Source organism: Panulirus ornatus, chromosome 65 (genome assembly GCF_036320965.1).
Source record: "Panulirus ornatus isolate Po-2019 chromosome 65, ASM3632096v1, whole genome shotgun sequence".
Lineage (NCBI taxonomy): Eukaryota > Metazoa > Arthropoda > Malacostraca > Decapoda > Palinuridae > Panulirus > Panulirus ornatus.
Window position 1 is genome coordinate 13,531,275 of NC_092288.1, and position 26,879 is coordinate 13,558,153.

Here is a 26,879-nt window from a genome sequence, read left to right on the forward strand (position 1 = left end):
TTGGCTTACTGTAGGGGAATGGCATGCTGTGGGGGCTTGGCTTACTGTGGGGGCCTGGCATGTTGTGGGGGCTTGGCTTACTGCAAGGACTAGGTATATTGTGGGGGGATTGGCTTACTGTGGGGGCTTGGTTTAATGCTCTCTCTCTCTCTCTCTCTCTCTCTCTCTCTCTCTCTCTCTCTCTCTCTCTCTCTCTCTCTCTCTCTCTCTCTCAGCTGGGTCGTCAGCTTCAGCAGCAGCTACGATCGACCGTAACTGCCTCCCGGGCCGTATTGTTCGCTCCGTCTCCCTCCGTCGTAACTAGGGCTGGACGGATTTATAGCGAGGGCTCGTGGCCCGCCCTGGGAACTCCATTGCCCACCTGACTCGCCTGAAGGACCTCACCCTCAGTAAATTGGTCTATCCCCCGTGGAATGGAACATTAGGGTGGAACAGTGGAACATGGCTTTGGCAGGTCGTATACTTAGATTATCTAAAATGTTTTCTGTAACCAAGGGATTGTCTATTAACATGGGGTTGTCTATAAACATGGGGTTGTATATAAACATGGGGTTGTCTATAAACATGGGGCTGTCTATAAACATGGGGCTGTATATAAACATGGGGTTGTCAATAAACATGGGGCTGTCTATAAACATGGGATTGCCTCCAAGTACAGGATTATCTCTAATTATAGGATCATCTCTAAGCGTATAGTTGTCACCAATCATGGGTTTGTCTATAATCATGGCGTTGTCTCTAATCATGGGATTGTTTCTGAACATGGGGATCGTCTCTGAAATAGGATCGTCTCTAAACATAATCGTCTCTAAACATAGGTTTATCTCTAAACACAGGGTCGTCTCTAAACATAGGTTCATCTCTAAACATAGGGTCGTCTCTAAACATAGGTTTATCTCTAAACATAGGGTCGTCTCTAAACATAGGTTTATCTCTAAACATAGGGTCGTCTCTAAACATAGAGTCGTCTCTAAACAGGGCCGTCTCTTAAACATAGACTCGTCTCTAAACATGGCCTTGTTCTGAACATGACAACCATGAGCATTGTTCCATTAAGAAATGGTTAGACAGGATTTCTGGTACACAAAATCTAATTCTAAGAAGTCTCCTGCTCGGGTCCCTAGTAATGCTAGAGAATTTGTGGCTGGACGATTGAATATCGTCTGTTAGGTCCCTAGTAAGCCCAGAATTTGTGGCTAGACGAGTGAAGATCGTCGTCTGCCGGGTCCTGGCTTTGAGTCTTGAATGAGGGTGGAAAAAATGGAGGGTTTAAGCAATGATCTTATACTTGATTTAGTGGTAAGAATATCTCAGAAACAATACCCACTGGTTATAGAAACAATACCCACTGGTTATAGAAACAATACCCACTGGTTATAGAAACAATACCCACTGGTTATAGAAACAATACCCACTGGTTATAGAAACAATACCCACTGGTTATAGAAACAACACCCACTGGTTATAGAAACAATACCCACTGGTTATAGAAACGAAGTAGAGTTTGTAGTGTCGACTCAGAGACAAAAGGGTCCCGGGTTCGTAGCCCAGAGAGATAATAGTTTTCTTCGGTGGAAATACGGGTAAGATTACAATTTAAAGATTTTAAGAACATCGTAGAATCTGGCATCCAAGGCAAGGAGAGAATTCTGGGCGTGGAGGAAAAAAAAAGAAAAGAAAATGTGATACTGTTCTCGACTTGGAACCTAAAGATTTTCTTGGTTCGAATCCAAAGCAAGGATAGAATGGTTAAAGGGGATAGGAGGGTTAGGAAGGTGACAAGACAGTCGACTTAAAAGCCAAAAGATCCCAAGATCGAATCCAAGGCAAAGACGCTATGAAGAATATTATATTTTTGTTTTGTCTATGATTTTGAAAGGGACGGTTGAAAATAATGAGAGAGAGAGAGAGAGAGAGAGAGAGAGAGAGAGAGAGAGAGAGAGAGAGAGAGAGAGAGAGAGAGAGAGAGAGAGAGAGAAACATAACAGGTACATTTTTTTTAGCCAAATGTTCCTGGGTTCGAATCACAGATGATGAGTCACAATTTTAAAGGTTATACCAATGTTCTCTCACACAGAGGAGCAACGCAATATATATATATATATATATATATATATATATATATATATATATATATATATATATATATATATATATATATATATATATATATATATATATATATATATATTATATATATATATATATATATATATATATATATATATATATATATATATATATATATATATATATATATATATATATATATATATATATATATATATATATATATATATATATATATATATATATATATATATATATATATATATATATATATATATATATATATATATATATATATATATATATATATATATATATATATATATATATATATATATATATATATATATATATATATATATATAAGATTCATCAAGAATCATATAAACATAAGAACCATATAAACACAAGAACCATATAAACACAAGAACCATATAAACCTTACAGAATACACTGGCCAGAATTTAGGGAATAAGTTAGAAAAAGACTGACAGTTTCCATCAGAAGTGAGGGTCACTTTACCTACCTTGAGGAACTCCAGGTTGGGTCCATCCACACGTTCTGTCCCGCTCTGCTTCATGGCTGAGGAAGGAAGGATATTCAACATTATTATTATTATTACTATCATTATTATTATTATCATTATTATCATTATTATTTTTATTATTATTATTATTATTATTATTATTATTATTATTATCATTATTATCATTATCATTATAATCATTATTATTATCATTATTACTAATATCATTATTATCATTATCATTATCACTATTATCATCATTATCATTATCATTATTATTGTTATTATTATTATCATTATCATTATCAATATTACTATTATTATTATTATTATCATTATTATTATCATTATTATTGTTATTATTATTATCATTATCATTATCAATATTACTATTATTACTATTATCATCATTATCATCTTAATGTTGTTATTATCATCATAACACCAGAACTATCTCGTTGGTGATACCGCAGCTTTAAGGCTGCGCCCCTCGCAGGAGCAGGGTCTCCTCTTCGCCAATGATAAAAAAAATCCTCGTGGAAGATTACCTTTGGTTCGGGATGTATCAAGATTTTAATCCCTCTAAAACCATGCAAATCCTCCCTAAGGATGTTTATATATGAATACGTATGGCTTGGGGTGTATCAAGACTTTAATCCCTCTAAAACCATGCAAATCCTTCTTAAGGATGTCTATATATGAATACATTGACTCGGGGTGTGTCAAGACTTTAATCCCTCTAAAACCATACAAATCCTTCTTAAGGATGTTTATATATGAATACGTATGACTCGGGGTGTATCAAGACTTTAATCCCTCTAAAACCATGCAAATCCTCCCTAAGGATGTTTATATATGAATACGTTGACTCGGGGTGTATCAAGACTTTAATCCCTCTAAAACCATGCAAATCCTCCCTAAGGATGTTTATATATGAATACGTTGACTCGGGGTGTATCAAGACTTTAATCCCTCTAAAACCATGCAAATCCTTCTTAAGGATGTCTATATATGAATACGTAATGTATCAAAGTTACGGATTATACAATATGTAGAATGCATAATGTATTAAATCTACGAGATATACAATACCTGATATGTTAAGTTCGGGGTTGCATTATCATAGAGTAATGGCTGATTTAACGCAGAGATTATAACGCCATTGTACTGTAACTTATGATTTAGGTTTATGGACGCAGTTTCATTGAATAAATTTCGTAGAATATCCACTTAGATAATAATATCTATCGAGAAGTAGTATGCAGATCTATCTGGCTATCTACTAGTGCTGAACGGGGAGGGGGGGTTTTTTACACTCGTGGGGCCACCATCTCTTGGAACATTCTCTATCATCGTATAATTTTTTGAACGTCTGTATGCTGTCTGAATTAACTGCTTCCCCCTTCATTTAATATCATTCACTCACCACACGTATACTATAAAGTACTTCCTAACAGACTTTATAACAAGTTTTTTGCTTAATTTCATGTTATGTCCTCTGGTTGTTCCATCCTTACATTTGTCCAAGAACTATTCTCTGTCTACGTTATCAATATGATTAGAAGAAAGAAAAAAATTGTGACCACGTCGCCCCTCACTCTTCTCTCTTCTATGATGGCTGAGGTAAATGCCAAAAGCCTCTTTCCCTGTGTGTGTGTGTGTGTGTGTGTGTGTGTGTGTGTGTGTGTGTGTGTGTATGTGTGTGTGTGTGTGTGTGTGTGTGTGTGTGTGTGTGTGTGTGTGTGTGTGTGTGTGTGTGTGTGTTGGACCGTGAGGAAGGTGGTTCAAGTATGTGTACATATGAATTCCCTCTTGTCTATCTGTGTGTACGGGGAAACACTCTTCCCCAAGTGTGTATGTATGTATGTATGTGTGTGTGTGTGTGTGTGTGTGTGTGTGTGTGGAGGGAGAGAGAGAGAGAGAGAGAGAGAGAGAGAGAGAGAGAGAGAGAGAGAGAGAGAGAGAGAGAGAGAGAGAGAGAGAGAGAGAGAGAGAGAGCCCCCTCACAATGTACACCTTCAATGCTCAAGATGTTACAGATAAGAAGGACTCAAGTGGACTAATATTATGGGAAGCAGTAGTGACCATTGTTGTAAGCGGTCGGCTCCAGCACTCCAGCCCGGGGAAATGTGTTGTCTTTTAAAGCATCCAAAGGCAGTGGTGGGCCCAACCACTGCTTACCTTAACCATCTCCAACAAGGCGGAGGGAAGGGGGGAAGAAACTGATTAATGTTGCGTTTAGGACGGCTACAGAGAGTTCAAGTGTGAGTGCGTTTGTGTGTGTTGCCCAAGGAGCGTGAAAGACACTTAGGAATCGCTTCGTCCGTCTTCGTCTTTGATATCGTTGAGGGCAAAGCTACACACACACACACACACACATCGGTGCTAAGAACGATAAGGCAAGATACAATACGAATTTTGTTTTACTTACAAAAAGGCAAATGAGGTAAAGAGGTTTGGCTGTAATAACCTCTGGTGATCTAAAGCCAAGTAAACATTGCACAAAAATAGTGGAATGGGAGAACAGATTCTTGAATGCATCATTATAGCTTTAGAATTGAAGCCTAAGGAAAATCATTCTCACTCTTTATAGTTCACTGGTGCGTCCCCATCTTGAATAACGTATTCAATTTGGGTCACACCATTTGAAGAAAGACGTAGACTGGATGGAGAGATTACAGCTATTGAGGATAATTCCCGGACTGATAAACGAATACAATGAGAAATGACCAAATGACCAAAATCCATTTAACTTTGAAAAGAGAAGGTTAAGAGGTGATTGAATACAGGTTATTCGGACTTGTCAAAGGCTTGGCAAAATCTCGATCGACCAAACTACTTGAGGCTTGATTCATCTGCTTTCCCTCGTAGTCATGGTATGGAGACCTGTGAGGAAATGCTTTACCTCGAATGAGACGAAGTCCTTTTTCCTCAACAAGATGTTTACGTCTGGTATGATTCACTAGCTAATGTGGTTGAGAGCGGTGCTGTAAATATTCTTTTAGGAATAGACTTGATGCATATCTTGCTTCAGGCTCACGACTAATATTATTTTCGAATCCATAGTTAAGTGGAAAGTTCGCAGTTTGTTTTATTTCTCTGAATACTATGTATATCTTTTTTATTCTTACCAGACTAATTTATGAGGTTCTCACATCTTCCACCGTCACAAATACCCTCGAAAGGACACAGTTTTGCTCTGTTCCCGGTTGAATTCCTCTGTAATAGTATTGCTTTGTATTTTGATGATAGTTCCGATATATTCTGAGGTACATATCCACCATCCCACTCGGACTGGTCGACAGGGTCTATAACAACATCCATCAAATGCGAATCTGGGAAAGCAGGCTCGACCTTAGGTCGTTCGTTTAAAGTAGCGAAAAAAACAAAAATTTACTGAAGGTTTTTTGAACAGATTTAGATAATTGAAAAATTCCAGTTCGTAAATTATATAAGACGTTAGAGTATTGACATTTATTATCTCTCTAATGTGATTACGTAGTTCGTACATTCACCCCCAGATTTATAATTGATTTTCTAAGTCCTCAGCCAAACACAATCCAAGGCGGACCCAGGCCGACGCCCTGGGGGTACCATACGAACGTAGCAGACTGCCTTCCTGTTTTTAGGGAGTTAAACGGATCATATCTGTATAAAGCAACAGCTAAGCAGAAGCCTTTTGATGCATTAGGAAAAAAGTGGATTCATTCTAATTAAAACTCTTATTAAGATTCCGACGAAAAGTAAGATAGGATTTATATTGTCTCTTGGGAAAATTAGTTTTCTAACTCATTAAATATCAAATTAACTTCATGCGAAATTTAACCATCGCAGGTGTTTGTTTTCTTCTTCGGCGACTTTCTCTTACGTTATAGATTTTTGTACGTACATCAGCAGCTCAGAATGTTGTTTGAATGTATTTAGTTGTACGTATATACTCTGGACAGACGATGACAGCGTTCTAGGACTGTTTTAGATACATTGACTACAAGTACATAACGCACATTTATGCTGTAATTTTGTACCAGTAGTATTACATGATATCAACAAGTTACTGAAAATATAAGTGATTTCCAATCTCTTACAGAAAAAATAAGTCTTTTGTAAACGCAGCTCATACGAAAAGTACCTTAAAAAACTGCAAATGGCTGAATGGATAAAATTTATACAAAAATCCTATAATTTCTTAAAATCAACTGGTACAGGCGACGGAATGATCTTTAAGTCAGAGGACCAATCTATAAAGATGGTATGAGTTACTGTGTAATCTCAAAAGACGCACTGGTATTCAAGTCTTGTGAAATTAGGAACATAGATTATTGGAACCTCCAGCACCATGTGTTTCCAGTGTCCTAAAGATGAGAATGATAATGAAAATCATCGTTTGTTTATAAAGCTTCATCGGAATTGCGTAGTGGAGATTGTGATGGCATAAGATGGTGCATAGAGAGATAGTGCTTACAGCTGTGTCTAGTAAGACAGTAAAAATTCCTGTGTATTGTGAGATAATAGATGGTGAGGTGGTATAGATTCCTGTGGGCATTAGGCTAATGACTGTAGACCCAAAGAGAGTGACTGGAAACTCTAGGACAGTAACTGTACACTCTAGGACAGGGACTGTATATTGTAAGACAGTGACTGTAGACTATAGGACAGTGACTGTAAACTCTAGGAGAGGAACACATCCCAAATCAGAGCACCGGAACACTCCAGGAACAGTTTCCTGCTGTTGCCGCAGCTATTGCTGCTGCTGCCTCTGCAGTGATCTAGTGTTATCCCCCATGCCCCATCTTGCTACACCCATCTCCCACCCCAGTACCCCGCGGGACAGCAGCAGCAGCAGCAGCGGCAGCAGCAGCAGCGGCTCCAGGGACGAGCCCCAGCAGACCACGAATACCTCGACCTTTGACCTAGACCCCAACACGCCCTTGGGAATGTTAATGACTTGTGTGCCGTGTCACAGGTACGGAGGGGGAGTGTGTGTGCGTGGGGGGGGGGGGGGGGGGGAAAGGAAGGTTGTGATGACGTTGATGGCCGAAGTAATGACAGTGTGGTTACGATGATGACAATGTGGTCATAGCGAGTAATGATGTAGTCATAGTGATGATGATGTAGTCATAGTGATGATGATTTAGTCATAGAGATGATATAGTCATAGTGATGATGTAGTCATAGTGATGTAATAGTGATGATGATTTAGTTATAGTGATGATGTAGTCATAGTGACGATGATGTAGTCATAGTGATGATGATTTAGTCATAGTGATGATGTAGTCATAGTGACAATGATGTAGTCATAGTGATGATGATTTAGTTATAGTGATGATGAGGTAGTCATAATGTTTATACAGCCATGATAATAACTAGAGATTTACATTAGCTCGTGTCGCTCACCCAGTTTCAGTTGTCGCAAATAAATTGGTACTTTTCATTATGGCAAGATATATCAACGTTGCATAACAGAGAAAATAAATTCTGAATATTCTTATACATTTCACAGGAAAATCAATAATATGTGTTCAAACGAATTTATAATCATGTAACTACGGTTTACTTTGGAAGCAGATTCGTCATAAAACAGAGAAGGTCCTTTGAATAAGTTTTTAGCTTTAGCAACAGCTGCTATCTTGGATGGTGGTCGGGGTCACCGAACACAGTGTAGCAAAGAGACCAATGAAGGACCATCCTCGCCAAGTTTTGTTACAACCAGCCTAGTAGTTGCAGAGGGAAAAAAGGTTGAAATATGAACCCGTCCAGTTTGAAAGTAAAGATGGATTCGAATTATTATTGAAAGTAAATGCGGATTGTAATTATCATCAGCGATAAAAGGTGGTTTCAAATTATCACCAGAGATACAAATGGATTGGAATCATCGCCGGAGTAAAAGGAATGGAATGATTACTGGAGATAAAAGTAGATTGGAAGTATGACTGGCGTTAAAGACGGATTGAAATTATCACCGTAGATAGATATGGATTGGGATGATCCCAGTTAAAAGACAGACCTATCTATCACTGAAAATAATGATGGATTGGAAATAATACTAGAAAGAAAGGAATTCTTTAATCGTCATTTTACGTAAAAGATGGTTTGAAATTATGTTCTCATGTGAAATTAATATCGTTTAAGATATTTCCAAATTATTTGAATCTTGGACACAAAAGTGCTTTTCTAATGCGAGAGAAAATGAATTCAAAGATATCATGTAAATCTGAGGAAAGCAAGCTTTATAAAACAGTGATTTGTATGATATATGGTAAAATTATCCCTGGGCTGAAACGTAAGGGGGATTTCTACTATCTGGTGTGAATAGATCCCACAATGCACTGGTGTAACCAGATCCCACAATGCACTAGTAGAAATAGATCCCACAATGCACTGGTGTAAACAGATCCCACAATGCACTAGTATAAATATATCCCACAATGCACTGGTGTAACCAGATCCCACAATGCACTAGTATAAATAGATCCCACAATGCACCGGTGTAGACAGACCCCACAATGCACTAGTATAAATAGACCCCACAATGCACTGGTGTAGACAGACCCCACAATGCACTGGTGTAGACAGACCCCACAATGCATCAGCGTAAACTACCTCGTCTCCCACTTACAGATTGTGACCTGACCCAGAAATCTTCAGAGATCATCTTCTCTTTACCTACAAAACGTAAATATGAACATGATCATTGGTATCAAACACTTTCTTCCAGAAGGAAACAAATGTGGTTCTATTCCCTCCTCAAAGAACACCTTATCTTGGGCTGTTCTTGGCGCTAACGGCCGCCCACTCCCTCCCCTTTTAGTCGCCTTCTATGACACGCAGGGAATACGTGGGAAGTATTCTTTCTCCCCTATCCCCAGGGGTAATATATATATATATATATATATATATATATATATATATATATATATATATATATATATATCGCCTAATCCTTGGAGGAAAAATCATATCATGGCTATTTCAGTAATTTTTTTCATTTAGGGAGTGATGATACAGGAGGGGAGAATTTCCAATCCCCTACTTCCACCCCTTTTAATCGCCTTCTACGACACGCAGGGATTAACATGGGCAGTATTCCTTCTCCCATATCCCTAGGGAAGAGCATCACAATATATTCTCTGAAATTTCTTGTTTTGATAACTATAGTGACTTTGGAAACATTGGCTGTTGAGATGTATATCAGTCTATTGGTCGGTGAGGGCCATGATAATATCATACAGGTCAGACTCTCCTGCTAGACCTGTAATTAATGTAATATTACCAAGGGCCAGTATGATAGAGAGGCTAGGTTGTACACAGAATGATGTGTGTGTGTGTGTGTGTGTGTGTGTGTGTGTGTGTATGTCTTTGGTGCTTTGAACGTGAAGGTTTGGTATGAATACATATTCTTTTTTTTCGTGGCTCACTTTGTCTGATCTCGGGAAGGACGGCTCTCTCTCTCTCTCTCTCTCTCTCTCTCTCTCTCTCTCTCTCTCTCTCTCTCTCTCTCTCTCTCTCTCTCTCTCTCTCTCTCTCGGGACCTCGCTCGCCACCCCCTCCCTCCTCCTCTCTCTCTCTCTCTCTCTCTCTCTCTCTCTCTCTCTCTCTCTCTCTCTCTCTCTCTCTCTCTCTCTCTCTCTCTCTCTCTCTCTCTCTCTCTCCCTCTCTCTCTCTCTCTCTCTCTCTCTCTCTCTCTCTCTCTCTCTCTCTCTCTCTCTCTCTCTCTCTCTCTCTCTCTCTCTCTCGGGACCTCGCTCGCCACCCCCTCCCTCCTCCTCCCTCATCCATCAAACAGACTGCCTGCGGTAAATTACTACCCAGTAAACATTAGTAATTATAAGATAATAGGTGAGTGGAAATACTTGGCCTTTATTGCCGTTGTAATCTCGCCTTAATAACACCAGTGGAAAAGAGCCAGATTTTCTCAAGCTATCCTTTATCCTTTCAAGCTATGATTCCTTATTCCCATTTTCTATTTACATTGACCATTTGGCCATTTCTATATTTATACAACGAAAAAAACAACAAAAAAAATAAATATATATAAATTTCTTTAATGTAGGATTGTACCATGGTACACTGTTTACAACACATGTATGTTAATAATGAATATTATAAAAGATTCAACACTGTCGTAGTTATAACCTTACCCCGCTCGTATTCATTACAAATTATTGTTTGATTAACGCTAAAAGAATATAATAATACTAATCAAATGTAAATAATTAAATCATATCAGCATAATTTAGCCTTGGCATTCATAACAAAACCACACAAACACACGCACACATACTCGTTATATATATATATATATATATATATATATATATATATATATATATATATATATATATATATATATATATATATATATATATGTATATATTTATTTATTTATTTATTTTGCTTTGTCGCTGTCTCCCGCGTTTGCGAGGTAGCGCAAGGAAACAGACGAAAGAAATGGCCCAACCCACCCCCATACACAATGTATATACATACACGTCCACACACGCAAATATACATACCTATACATCTCAATGTACACATATATATACACACACAGACACATACATACATAACCATGCACACAATTCACACTGTCTGCCTTTATTCATTCCCATCGCCACCTCGCCACACATGGACTACCATCCCCCTCCCCCCTCATGTGTGCGAGGTAGCACTAGGAAAAGACAACAAAGGCCCCATTCGTTCACACTCAGTCTCTAGCTGTCATGCAATAATGCCCGAAACCACAGCTCCCTTTCCACATCCAGGCCCCACACAACTTTCCAAGGTTTACCCCAGACGCTTCACATGCCCTGATTCAATCCATTGACAGCACGTTAACCCCGGTATACCACATCGATCCAATTCACTCCATTCCTTGCCCTCCTTTCACCCTCCTGCATGTTCAGGCCCCGATCACACAAAATCTTTTTCACTCCATCTTTCCACCTCCAATATACATACATATATATATATATATATATATATATATATATATATATATATATATATATATATATATATATATATATATATATATATATATATATATATATATATATATATACATATATATACATATATATATATATATATATATATATATATATATATATATATATATATATATATATATATATATATATATATATATATATATATAATAATAATAATAAATAGAGGGTGGTTGAGAGTGCAGAAGAGGGTATATTGAAATGGTTTGGTCACATGGAGAGAATGAGTGAGGAAAGATTGACAAAGAGGATATATGTATTAGAGGTGGAGGGAACGAGGAGAGGTGGGAGACCAAGTTGGAGGTGGAAGGATGGTGTGAAAAAGATTTTGAGCGATCGGGGCTGAACATGCAGGAGGGTGAAAGGTGTGTAAGGAATAACGTGAATTGGAACGATGTGGTCTACCGGGGTCGACGTGCTTTCAATGGATTGAACCAGGGCATGTGAAGCGTCTGGGGTAAACCATGGAAAGTTTTGTGGAGCTTGGATGTGGAAAGGGAGCTGTGGTTTCGGTGCATTAAACATGACAGCTAGAGACTGAGTGTGAACGACTGTGGCCTTTGTTGTCTTTTCCTAGAGATACCTCGCGCGCGCAGAGGTAGGTGGGTGCTGTTTCATGTGTGGCGGGGTGGCTACGGGAATTAATAAAGGCAGCAAGTATGAATTATGTACATGTGTATATGTATATGTCTGTATATATACACACGCATATATATGAATATATATATATATATATATATATATATATATATATATATATATATATATATATATATATATATATATATATATATATATATATATATATATCCCTGGGGATAGGGGAGAAAGAATACCTCCCACGTATTCCCTGCGTGTTGTAGAAGGCGAGTAAAAGGGAAGGTAGCGGGGAGCTGGAAATCCTCCCCTTTATTTTTTTTTTTCAATTTTCCAAAAGAGGGAACAGAGAAGGGGGCCAGGTGAAGATATTCCCTCAAAGGTCCAGTCCTCTGTTCTTGACGCTACTTCGCTACCGCGGGAAATAGCGAATAGTAAGAAAGAAAAGAAAAGATACATATATATATATATATATATATATATATATATATATATATATATATATATATATATACACACATTGTTAAAAGTGTTTGATTGTATTACAATACATATAAGAAAAATTTGACGAATATAATCTTTATGAAAACTCTTCTTGCACCACAAGATCTGAACATCTGAGACAAATAAATGATCAAGTAATGTTGACCGATTTCCGAAGATTACAATTGAGAGTCGGTAAGTCTAAGGCTTTGTAAAAATATACCAAAACAAGTTCTAGAACAGCCATTATCATGGTTCTCATCTTGATCCTTATTATTATCATTTCTTTTATTGTGTTGTAAGATCCGGGCATGTAACAATCACCTCTTCCTAGCCGAGTCTCATGGGAAATGAAGAGGTAATTGAATAAAGAAATCAAGTCAAGGTAGAGAAAAGAAAATGTGTTTTGGAGTTAAGAGGAATACCTGCTTTTAGAGGAAGGGTTCGGTCGTAGGAGCTAGGAGTGAGAGACGAGGCGGTAAAGGGTTCGAAATATTAGCAGGGAAAATTTAGCATTAGAAACGAGGAGGAAACATGAGAGAGAGAGAGAGAGAGAGAGAGAGAGAGAGAGAGAGAGAGAGAGAGAGAGAGAGAGAGAGAGAGAGAGAGAGAGAGAGAGAGAGAGAGAGACTCACTCACTCACCCTGCTGGAAGTAGTTGCTCTTCCTGACGTATACACACACGAGGGCCATCAGCTGGAGCTGGGAGAGCCTCTGTCGTGTGGAGGGAGGCAGGGGCAGCAGGTCCCTCAGCTGACCGATCTCTGCATTCAAGAGGTCTCGCCGCATCTTCGACGCGCCCTTTGTTGACTTCGTCCCCTCAAAACTGGAAACAAGAAAAAAAGAAATACGTTTCTTTTTTATATATATAAAACATGACACTAAACACATCGTCATTATATATAACGTGAGGACACATCAGTTCTGCATGCGTTCCTTCCCTGTGCGCATGTGCAATAGACAAACCCTTCACGTCATAGGTGCAATATACAAACCTTAACTACAAATACTTTCTTTATCATTCCTACTAAGTCATCTCTTTCATTTATCACCACAAACTCACCATACTGTGCGTTGTAGCTGATTAGGCCAACAAAGCGACGGTGGGAGTTAAAACTCCCACTAATATATGCGAATTTCCACTAATAAAGAACACACTGAGTTTGTTTACATTGGCAAATCTTACGCATGCGCAGTGCCGCCGTTGGAAGTCAGTCTAGCGTTGCCGTCTTTGTTAGCGTTCCCTTATTCATCTTTATGTATATGTGAGCGTAGACATAAGATCCAACACATTACAATTGCCCTAAAAAGCGCAGCTGGCCTCAGATGGTCGTTGACCTCGCTAATTCTGAATCAAAATGGCCGGTAATGACACAATCTTTGGCCTTCTGACCATAAACCATATCACGTTTGAAATACGGTTATTCTGAAACTTATTACTTTGCGGGATCATAATGACATTCAACGAAACATTCGAGATAAAGACTATAATGGTTTATGCCATATCTGTGTATGTATAAAGATATGTATGTAGGTAAGCAGGTATTCTATACTGATAGATAAGTATGTATGTTAGTATATGTTCAAACATGATTTCGGAAATGTCTTTTCCTTTATTTTGTATACGTGAAAGTATGTCTGCGAGTCTCCTTAGTGTCATGTCAATTTAGGGAGTTCATTAACACACATCCTTGACGACCTCTTCTTTTTCGAAGATTTCTATCTCCTCTTCATCATCCTCTTCTCTTCTTCCTCCTCCTCCTCCTCTTTCTTCTTCTTCTTCTTCTTCTTCTTCTTCTTCTTCTTCTTCTTCTTCTTCTTCTTCTTCTTCTGCTTCTTCTTCTCCCCAGCAGCTATGGGTGAGAATCGTGCAGGGTAACCACTTGCTCCCAACCTCCCCCTAGTTTGTCGTGTCATGCCGACCCCTTTTGCCACCTCCACCCCACACACCCACCCACCCACTCACCCACCCACAACCACCATCATCAATCCATTCATCAATAGCATAATTAGCCATCAATTCAGCGGGCGTCGTATTAGTTCCAGGTCACAGACCCGCCACTGGAATGTTATGGTTCCGTTGTATTGGTTAGCATCATCAGGCGTGGGCCTGGCCTGGCTGGCTGCTGGGTGTTATGTGTAGGGAGGTTGGTTGATGGTGGGTGATGGGCTGCTGAGGCGTTCTGGTTGATGGATGGTCAGGCAAAGGGTGTTGGTTGATGGTTGATGGATATAACAAGGTGGAGGAGGGTATACAAGCGTGGGTGTACAAGGGAGACCTAGTGTACATGTAGTGAGTAAGGATGCAACCCTTGACCACGAGGCTACAACCCTGAACATGATGGCCTTAGCTAGCCCTTAACCTGAGCCTTAAGGTGTCAGGTCAAGGCTCAGGCCATCACAACTAAGGGCCTCACGATCGTGCCTAGGGCGAGTCATGACCCTGGCCTTGCTCTATATATATATGATCCCCCATGACCAAACTGGAATATATACAACTATTTTTCTATTCGTCTTTCAAAGAAAAAAAATAAAGATTTGAAATGCATAAAAGTACCAGAAAATAGTAACAAATCCATATGAAAAAATATATTAAGAAAAACGTTGAAATAAAAAAAAAGTTTGGGAATGTGTGGAGGCTACGCGTCCGTGGACGTTGAGAGAGGCGGAGTGTCGTCAGCCACTTGGGTAGCCAGTCTTGCCTCCTCACTCACACTCCCAAATCAGGGCCAACCCCTCTCTCTCAGGGCCAGCCAGCCCCCTCTCTCTCAGGGGCAGGCCCTCTCCATACACTCCTCGGCCGCCAGGGAAAACAGACAAACTCACTCACTACAAACGAGCCACAAAAGCCAGCAAACTATCCCTTGTTCTGAAGGGCCCTTAACCCATCGCTTGAGCAAGTCCGCGGTCTGCACTGTTTACCCTGCGAATAACCTCTCTCTCTCTCTCTCTCTCTCTCTCTCTCTCTCTCTCTCTCTCTCTCTCTCTCTCTCTCGGGTAGGTGGTCGGCGGCCATCGACCAGGGAGGTGTATTACCGGTCCTACCCGACCTGGTCGATGGGAAGGGTAAGCGACAGGTGGTTACTCCTCACGAGTGAGCCAGCACTTCAGTGGCCGTCAAGTCCCATTCCCTGGACCCCAGTTATATCTTCCCCTCTGCCTCAGCTACGCATGGGATGCTGGCCTTCAGTCCACGAAAGCACAATCTTCTTCATTTCTAACATAACACTTGATAACATGCAACTTACACACGACTCGTTCGTCGCATCTCTGTGATGGCCTACTACAAGCACTATGCACGAGCTAGCCCTGCCCTTGGGCAAAAAGAAAAAATCTTCTCGTAAAGTAATCGTAAGTAATTAAGTCTAAGTCATCACTTAGCTTTGTACGAGAGGGATAGACGGAACATGTAAAGGAATACAGGCAATAGCATACACAAAGAGGACCATTAACTAGTGTAGGTAAGTAGTGTACCCCGATACAGGCGATGCTAGGCACGAAGAGGACCACTAGTACAGACAACTCTAGGCATGAGGATCAGTACTAGTATAAGCAATACCAGCCATGAAGGTCCAGTACTGGTATAAGAAATACCAGGCGTGAGAAGCAATACTGGTACTACAAGCAACACCAGGCATGATCACCAGTACTGGTACAAGCAACACTAGTACAAGCAACACCAGGCATGATCACCAGTACTGGTACAAGCAACACTAGTACAAGCAACACCAGGCATGATCACCAGTACTGGTACAAGCAACACCAGTACAAGCAACACCAGGCATGATCACCAGTACTGGTACAAGCAACACCAGTACAAGCAACACCAGGTATGATCACCAGTACTGGTACAAGCAACACTATTACAAGCAACACCAGGTATGATCACCAGTACTGGTACAAGCAACACCAGTACAAGCAACACCAGGTATGATCACCAGTACTGGTACAAGCAACACTATTACAAGCAACACCAGGCATGATCACCAGTACTGGTACAAGCAACACCAGTACAAGCAACACCAGGCATGATCACCAGTACTGGTACAAGCAACACCAGTACAAGCAACACCAGGCATGATCACCAGTACTGGTACAAGCAACACTAGTACAAGCAACACCAGGCATGATCACCAGTACTGGTACAAGCAACACCAGTACAAGCAACACCAGGCATGATCACCAGTACTGGTACAAGCAACACCAGTACAAGCAACACCAGGTATGATCACCAGTACTGGTACAAGCAACACTATTACAAGCAACACCAGGTATGATCACCAGTACTGGTACAAGCAACACCAGTACAAGCAACACCAGGTATGTTCACCAGTACTGGTACAAGCAACACTATTACAAGCAACACCAGGTATGATCACCAGTACTTATACAAGCGACACCAAGTGTTAACCTATAACATATCAATTACCTTAGACTCTCACAATAACCCGAGATTAAACTTGTTTTAACTCTGCGCCAATTTTAGCATTATGAATTCCCTCAACGCCAAGATACTGTACACAAACATAGCCTTAGAGGACCCGGTGTGAAATATATACGCGGGTTTTATCGTGGTGGTTCGTGAGAGGATGGTTTTGGCGATTTCGTACTGTGTGATCCACAATTTCAATATCTTTTTTTTCTGTCAACATAAATTGGCTTTAGTAAATTAATTTCTTTCATCATAATGATCAGAGGTTTTTTCCACAGGCTATGGAAATACGCAATTATCCAATTTTTTCTTTAGTTCTGGTCCTAAATACGTGATTATCCAAATTTTTCTTTAGATCCGATCCTATCTAACAAATAGATGTTAGACTAGCGTAGGGGGTAAAGCTATATTACGCTATACCAGAGTAGCTCATGATAGATTAAGTAGGTTCAAATACGATAATGTAAAGCTAAGTTAGGTTAGATTAGATGATGTAAGGTTAGGCCAAGTTAGACTGATTTAGGTTAGATTAGGTTATGTAAGGTTAGGCTAAGTTAGGCTGAGTTAGGTTAGATTAGGTTATATAAGGTTAGACTAAGTTAGGCTGAGTTAGGTTAGATTAGGTGATGTAAGGTTAGGCTAAGTTAGGTTAGGTTAGGTTATGTAAGTTTAAACTAAGTTATACTGAGTTAGATTATATTAGGTTGGGTTGTGTTAGGTCAGGTCAACTTAGGTTAGGTTGAATTATGCAAAGGTCAGGCTAAGTTAAGTCAGGTTAGGTTCGAAAAGGTTGAATGAGATGGCATGAAAGAAACACACAAAAAAACGCGTCGACAGAAACCCGACAGCTTCTGTAGGCGACGGAGAAACGGTGGTGGTGTTGTGGACGTGTTGATCTCTGGGCTTTCCCTGCCTGACGTCGAGGTGAGGTAGGTATGGTGTGTGTGGGCCTCCCTCGCTGGGCGGGTCAGGTGGTCCCCCCTCCTCCAATTGTTCAGCTCGTCGCTCTCAGGCGGAAGTGGTGTGGCCTCACGATGGTTCTGTCTCCAGCCAGCCAACCAACCAGCACTGGAGAACCCTGACTAACGATCTCTCTCTCTCTCTCTCTCTCTCTCTCTCTCTCTCTCTCTCTCTCTCTCTCTCTCTCTCTCTCTCTCGCAAGCCTGCGGTTGCTTTCTCTCTCTCTCTCTCTCTCTCTCTCTCTCTCTCTCTCTCTCTCTCTCTCTCTCTCTCTCTCTCTCGCAAGCCTGCGGTTGCTTTCTCTCTCTCTCTCTCTCTCTCTCTCTCTCTCTCTCTCTCTCTCTCTCTCTCTCTCTCTCTCTCTCTCTCTCTCTCTCTCTCTCTCTCTCTCTCTCTCTCTCTCTCTCTCTCTCTCTCTCGCAAGCCTGAGGTTTCTCTCTCTCTCTCTCTCTCTCTCTCTCTCTCTCTCTCTCTCTCTCTCTCTCTCTCTCTCTCTCTCTCTCTCTCTGTGGTAAAACTAACCCCGAGACGTCGCACGTCTTGAAATGTATTGCACCAGATTCTTCGCGGTCTGTGTCTCTGTGTGTGTGTTGTGACATGGTTCTTCCATGATTCAAGGTATACATCCCCCTGGGAGCAGCAGCAGCAGCAGCAGTCGTCACTACATGGAAGCATCGCGGACCCAGTAAAGGTGAGGACTGTCCCTCTAAGGCTCAGTCCTCTGTTTTTAACGCTGCCTCGCTGGCGCGGTAAACGGCGAATATGTATGACATATATATATATATATATATATATATATATATATATATATATATATATATATATATATATATATATATATATATATATGTGTGTGTGTGTGTGTGTGTGTGTGTGGAGAGAGTGAGAGAGAGAGAGAGAGAGAGAGAGAGAGAGAGTCGTCACCCGCCCACCCAAAACCAAGCCTGGGGTCAAACCGCTGGATCAGAGGGGTCATAGGTCGCACTCAGAGGATTGCTACTGTCTACCGCATATCCCCCCCAACCCCCCACACTTTCCCCCTTCCCGTCCAACCATCTACTACACGTCTCCCATCCTCCCATCTATCCTCTTTCCCCCCATGCACCAAAATGGAGTAAAAGAGAGAGAGAGAGAGAGAGAGAGAGAGAGAGAGAGAGAGAGAGAGAGAGAGAGAGAGAGAGAGAGAGAGAGAGAGAGAGAGAGAGAGAGAGAGAGAGAGAACCCCATCTCCTCAGGCCTGATGCTGGACGGCGTGACACTATACGCCCGGGAGAGCGGTGTGGTGTGGTGTGCAGCAGGTGTGGTGGTCCTGTACACACACACACACACACACACACACACACACACACACACACACACACACACACACACACACCACACACACACACACACACACACACACACACACACACATGTGTTTCCACCCTGACAACTACATGTTTGAAGTGGACCTTCACATGATGCTTCAGACGCCAGGGATGAGCAGAAATGATTATAGTACTGACCCTCGCTTTTATCATCTGTACCTTGCCCCCCCGCTTGTCTATTGTCTCTTGCCCTAATCTACTGCCTCTGGCCCTTATCTACCCTCCCTCAGCCAGAACAGACAGTCGACCCTAAGAGGAAAGAAAAAAAATAAGTCCTCGCTTGTCTCCTTCCTCTCTTCTCTTATAAAGTAATACAGGAGGGGAGGATTTCCAGCCCCCACACTCTGTTCCCTAACCGTCGCCTTCTGAGAACTAGCCACAGACACAACACACAATTTTTTCCTCTAAAAACGACATGAAACAGGAGAGTCTCCCTCCCTCCCTCTCCTCCGTTGGTTCAGCATATCTTTATCTCTGGACGTTTTTCGCTCCATCTTGCCAGCCGTAATAATACCATTCTTTTCCTTTACGTTAGTTTCACTTCGTATTGCCTCCGTTCCGTGGAAATGGACATCTACAGTTGAAAATCCATCAAGTCTCGTCTTGTGTAGTGGCCCTTAACGTCATTCATGTATATAGAGTTTTCGACACACAAGAAAATAATACGATCAGTAGGATTAAGATCTCTACTCTACTCCAACGTAATGGAGGTAATCAGTATATATATACTTGAAAAGAACATCCAGTTTCGTCAAAAATTGCGTGATCTTCCGATCTTCCCACATACCCTGGTCACATTTCCACACACTTTGAACGTGGAGGAGAACACAGCAGACACAGCACACAGGAGGTCTGCTTGAATCTCAGAGAGAGAGAGAGAGAGAGAGAGAGAGAGAGAGAGAGAGAGAGAGAGAGAGAGAGAGAGAGAGAGAGAGAGAGAGAGAGAGAGAGAGAGAGAGAGAGAGATGATGATGATTATACTCAGTCTCATTTTCATAATCATCATCATCATCATCATCATCATCATCTTAATATACAGACAAGCAAAAGGTCAGAGTTGTCAGAAATGATAGGCCGTTGTGAACTAAGGGGTAAACAATACACACACGCCGTAACAATAGCTGCAATGAACATTAAACAAGTGTTGTAAGGCGTAAACAAAGTGGCAGTAAACAAAGAAGTGCCATAATCAACAGAGACCACAAACGGTAAACGGGAGGAGAAGAACAACAAGTCAGTGACGGTGCCTTGGAGAGACAAACAGGGTCACCGTAAACAATAAACACAAGGTGCCAGATGTACTTGACGTCACAGGACGTCACAGTGACGTCACAAGACAAAACAAACTGAAGAGGAACGGTTCGCTCACCCTTGAGGAAGCCCAGAATTCGTCTACCAGATGGATTCATAGTCTTCATTTCCCAGAATGAACAAAGCCAGAGCTATAGTCTGTAGACTATACATTATTTTTCCTAGTATTACTTAATGGGACGTAGGTAACTGAGGAGTCGCACTGTATTCTGGGACGGAAGTCTGGGTGTAGGAGCAGGGGTCACGGTCAGGTTGCTGGGGTAGCCAGAGTGCTGGGGTAGGGACGGGTCCAGAGTGCTGGGGTAGGGACGGGTCCAGAGTGCTGGGGTAGGGACGGGTCCAGAGTGCTGGGGTAGGGACGGGTCCATAGTACTGGGGTAGGGACGGGTCCAGAGTGCAGGGGTAGGGACGAGTCCAGAGTGCAGGGGTAGGGACGGGTCCAGAGTGCTGGGGTAGGGACGGGTCCAGAGTGCTGGGGTAGGGACGAGTCCAGAGTGCTGGGGTAGGGACGAGTCCAGAGTACTGAGGTAGGGACGGGTCCAGAGTGCTGGGGTAGGGACGAGTCCAGAGTGCTGGGGTAGGGACGGGTCCAGAGTGCTGGGGTAGGGACGAGTCCAGAGTGCTGGGGTAGGGACGGGTCCAGAGTGCTGGGGTAGGGACGGGTCCAGAGTACTGGGGTAGGGACGGGTCCAGAGTGCTGGGGTAGGGACGAGTCCAGAGTACTGGGGTAGGGACGGGTCCAGAGTGCTGGGGTAGGGACGGGTCCAGAGTGCTGGGGTAGGGACGGGTCCAGAGTGCTGGGGTAGGGACGGGTCCAGAGTGCTGGGGTAGGGACGGGTCCAGAGTGCTGGGGTAGGGACGAGTCCAGAGTACTGGGGTAGGGACGGGTCCAGAGTGCTGGGGTAGGGACGGGTCCAGAGTACTGGGGTAGGGACGGGTCCAGAGTGCTGGGGTAGGGACGGGTCCAGAGTACTGGGGTAGGGACGGGTCCAGAGTACTGGGGTAGGGACGGGTCCAGAGTGCTGGGGTAGGGACGGGTCCAGAGTACTGGGGTAGGGACGAGTCCAGAGTACTGGGGTAGGGACGAGTCCAGAGTACTGGGGTAGGGACGGGTCCAGAGTACTGGGGTAGGGACGGGTCCAGAGTGCTGGGGTAGGGACGGGTCCAGAGTGCTGGGGTAGGGACGGGTCCAGAGTACTGGGGTAGGGACGGGTCCAGAGTACTGGGGTAGGGACGGGTCCAGAGTACTGGGGTAGGGACGAGTCCAGAGTGCTGGGGTAGGGACGGGTCCAGAGTGCTGGGGTAGGGACGAGTCCAGAGTGCTGGGGTAGCCAGGGAGCTGGGGGTATGGACACGGTCAGAGTGCTGGGGGTCAACTGGTGTCGTGGGAGCCAGGCTGGCCGCTCCCTGGACCCACACAAATTCCAACAATCGACAGATTTTCAAAAAAAAGGAAAAAAAGAAAAAAGAAAAAGAAAAGAAGAAGATGACGACTTTACAACCTGCTCAGGTACGTCATAACGACTCAGTCTTCGCCCCAGTACTTTATACGACGACCCGTCATCGCTTACGACACCCGACATCGCTTACGACAACCCGTCATCGCTTACGACAACCCGCCATCGCTTACGACACCCGCCATCGCTTACGACAACCCGCCATCGCTTATGAATCACCACAGGGAGTAATGGAGAGGATTTTTATATCGGCAATTAAAAAGTTTCCCTTTAATCGGCAACTTAACCGTTCCCGGACGCTGGGTCTCTCTCTCTCTCTCTCTCTCTCTCTCTCTCTCTCTCTCTCTCTCTCTCTCTCTCTCTCTCTCTCTCTCTCTCTCTCTCGGGGGGAATTATTGATCAGGTAATGCGCTTCATGACCCCACCCCCCCACACCCCCCGGGGCCGCTGACATAACTATATCAGGCCATTAATAGAAGATTATAAACCCCCAGGCAAGAGTGCTCGATATGAGGCCTCGATAAGGCGGGTTTGAGAGGTATTCTCGCCTTGTGCTCTGGTTGGGACGAAGAGTGGGAAATGCTCAGAAATATCATATTTCATTATATTATTTTTTCTTTCTGTCAAACTATTCGCCATTTCTCGCGTTAGCGAGGTAGCGTTACGAACAGAGAACTGGGTCTTTGAGGGAATATCCTCACCTGGCCCCCTTCTCTGTTCCTTCTTTTGGAAAATAAGAAAAAAAAAAAAAAATGAGAGGGGAGGATTTCCAGCCCCCCTGCTCCCTTCCCTCTTAGTCGCCCTCTACGACACGCAGGGAATATCATTATATTATATATTACTATATTCTATCATGATATGATACATTATATCATCTTATGATAAAAAAAGACTTATGAATTTACTTCTATATACATCGACAACACACGAAATATACATTTCTTTAACTCCAGTTCTCAGACAGCATCGTGTATTTAATGCTAGACCGACCCGCAATTTAAGGTCAAGATAGGAATTTAACAGTAATAAACAGTGCGTGTCGCGTGGCCTGAACCAACCAGCAAGGGAGCTTGTAATCACCAGTTCATCTTCAGCGCAATCTGCTCTGTCCGGCGAGACGTGGCAACCTCTGACCAAACAGAAGGGGGCACCATCTTTTGCTCATGTTCTGACACAAGGGGTACCATCTCTTGCTCATGTTCTGACACTGGGGGGTTGGTACCATCTATTTCCTTAGTTCTGACACAAGGGGTACCATCACTTGCTCATGTTCTGACACTGGGGTGTTGGTACCATCTATTTCCTTAGTTCTGACACAAGGGGTACCATCACTTGCTCTGTTCCGACACAGGAGGGAGGGTATCATCTCTTGCTCAAGTCCTGACTTATGGGGTACCTTGCTCCAGTTCTGACACAGAGTGTATACCATCCTGTTATAGGGGGGTAATCACCACTTTCTCTTGTTTTCCTACAAGGGGTACCATTCCTTTCTGTTGCAGGGGGGTACCAGTGATCTACCAATATTCAGCAACAGTCAAATGGTTTTACGTCCCAGATTAAGAATGAAATTTCCAGGTCTTTCTCTGCAGTAGGAGAGAAGTAATCTGTCTATACACGTGGCATGTTTCACGGAGACAATCCACCTCATCAGGCGCCAAATAATTCATAAAGTTTTTTTCAAAATCCCAACACCACCACAAGAATACCATCCCGCATCTACCATTATATAGAGATGCCTCGTACGTCTTAAAGACTGAAGGGGATTACCAGGAGACCCAACCCACGTACGTCTTAAAGACTGAAGGAGATTACCAGGAGAGCCCACGTATGTCTTAAAGACTGAAGAGGGTCATCGCAGACCGAAAAGGAAGGAGAGATCAGTACATGTATATACTAGGGAACACGACTTGGGGATCGTGAGGTGTGAGCAACATCTGCCCGCAAAGCCTTACTAGATGGGCGAGATTTGAGCCTGGCTCGCCCCGTTGTCTGTTTTCTTCTGCTGAAATAAAAGGGTTTTGTGTCTACGCTGGGGTGGAACAGAGGGGCGAAAAGAAACGGCGGGGTGGGGTGGAGTTGGTGGGGGGTGGGGTGGAGTTGGTGGCGGGTGGGGTGGGTAGTAGGGTTGTGGGTTCTATTGCCATCGTTTATCTGCTGGGGAGAGAGAGAGAGAGAGAGAGAGAGAGAGAGAGAGAGAGAGAGAGAGAGAGAGAGAGAGAGAGAGAGAGAGAGAGAGAGAGAGAGAGAGAGAGAGAGAGAGAGAGAGAGAGAGAGCACATATAGCTTTTGCGGGCAGACACACACACACACACACACACACACACACACACACACACACACACACAAACACACTTGAAACAGATAAAGACAGCGTCCTTAAAGACACAACTGGCAACATCAGATGATCAGAGGGGCAACAAAACCTGGAAATAACAGGAGAAGCTACACACAGACCTGTTTACAGACAAACAGAAAACGACACAGAAGTAAATTGATGAACGAAGAAACAACAGACGTATTTTTCCTTCAAGGTCTGGTTGTTTATAGTGAATACATTAGAAACACTGAACTACTGACCACATTGTATTACTTCTGAGGCTTTCTTACCGATGTCTATATATATATATATATATATATATATATATATATATATATATATATATATATATATATATATATATATATATATATATATATATATATATATATATATATATACCCTACCCTGAGCCGGGTACCCATTTAATCGAGCAACCCATAGTGGTGGATGAACAGCCGGGTTGACTGTGGGCCGACTGCCACAACCATGATTCGAACCTATGCGCTCGACCCTGGGCGGCTCGCGACTGCGTCACGGTCAGGGACGTTAACCGCCTATGGCTGCAGGAGACCCTGGGAAATAGGTGATGGGGGGTAACACAAGGCCCTTATATCATGGAGGGATCCTGGGGTAGCCATGATTAATATGTCATCTCGTTATCACTGGTAATTCGTCCCATGCAGATGTACTCCACCTGTTGTGGGTCATCGTACATCCACCCATTACTGATATCAAGTAAATTTTATTCTAAGATGATAAGGACACTGATAACCACGAGATTATGAAACACAACCTAACCCAGACTATATATGAACTGCAGTACAACTTGTCATCATTCCCAGATAATTCCTATGGATGATAGCCAGGTTTTGAGGAAGTCTGTGGAGGTAAAACACACAGTTTCACTACAAAATGACAAAGTCATTCTGAACGAATCAGTTACGTATTAATTATTCGTTTGTACTATTCGACAGTGTTCATTTCACTGATGGCCTGTGATATTTGTAACTAAACATAAAGGAATATAGAATATGTGTGTGACATACCTTACGTAAGAATGGTAAATAGAACATTTACTATAATGTAACTACATATGAAGGAAAATAGAATGTGTGTGAGGTTAACTTCACATGAAAGTAAATATGTCTAGTGTAACTGTTTACAGACGTAAATAGAATGTGTAGTGAGAATACATATGTTACACTACGCGGGTTCATTCCAACACGTAAATGATACGTCATTTCCATAGACCACGTAAAACTGCGTTTCCGTTCGAAAGCGTAAGGTCTTGTTCCCTTACCGGTGAGATCCCTTTCCAGCAACAGAAAATGGGAACACGAGAAACCATCAGGCGGATTCCCCTCCATAGAAAATGTAACATGGACTAGTGAGAAAACGTGAAACCATTTTCCATCACCAGGAACAACTGAGTGCCCTCCAAAAGGAGCTCTCCAATCGTTAGCCGATCGGAAGAAAACGTAGGACCGACCGCCTTCCACAGAAAACGTACAACCGTTGGCTATCGACAGAAAACGTGAGAAAGTTCGCCATCAACAGAAAATGTAAGATCGTCTGCCTTTATCAGAGAAGGTTAAACTGTCTTTCACCGACAGACAACGTAACACCGTCTACCATCAACAGAAAACGATAGTTTCCGTCTTCAACAAAGTGCGAAAAACCGTCCTACTTTATTAGAACCCGTTAGCCTCTGTGCCCTCACCAGAGAACCTAAAATCTTCCTCTTCCGACAAGAAAACGGAAGAAAAAGCACCTTCTGCCTCCAACAGAAAACGTAATACCGTCTGCCCTTCGCCACAAACCATCATAACATACGCCCTCCACAACAGAAAACGTCGGAACGTATAATCTTGGCAAATAAAAATCGGAACAGTTTTGCTCAGTGGTCGATCTTCATACAGTTTAGCGATATATATAGAAAAAAAAAAAGCAACTTTTCCCCTTGAAAATTACTGTCATCAGCGATAGATAGGAACTGACGGACATTAAGACACAAAATGTCAACAATAGATACTAATTTCGCCCTTGTTGAGGCCAATTTTCTCTCTCAAAGTGATCGCGTTTGAGCGTGGTTTCCCTCCCCTCTCTCTCTCTCTCTCTCTCTCTCTCTCTCTCTCTCTCTCTCTCTCTCTCTCTCTCTCTCTCTCTCTAACAAACCCACTCATCTTTATAAGCTGATGATGCTCATTTTGGGTCGGAGCCGATCACACTGCTTTCTGGTTTGTTATTCATCACTCACAATGATGTTCAATATGTGGATGAGTGAAGTGGTAGATGTGAGGTAGGTGGGATGAGTGTTGTGAGTAATCTAGAGATGAGGATGTTGCTCAG

At 42.3% G+C, this 26,879-nt stretch overlaps 1 protein-coding gene across 1 annotated transcript in view; it reads right to left on the reverse strand.

The window, feature by feature from the left end:
• The window catches only part of LOC139746439 (uncharacterized), an 82,484-nt gene that overhangs the window by 39,334 nt on the left and 16,271 nt on the right, over nucleotides 1-26,879 (reverse strand). The window contains exons 2-3 of the mRNA XM_071657689.1: nucleotides 13,328-13,509; nucleotides 2,597-2,652 (exon numbers count right to left, since the gene is read on the reverse strand). Coding sequence (XP_071513790.1) covers nucleotides 2,597-2,652; nucleotides 13,328-13,509 — 238 coding nt within the window. The remainder of the gene's footprint in view (nucleotides 1-2,596; nucleotides 2,653-13,327; nucleotides 13,510-26,879) is intronic.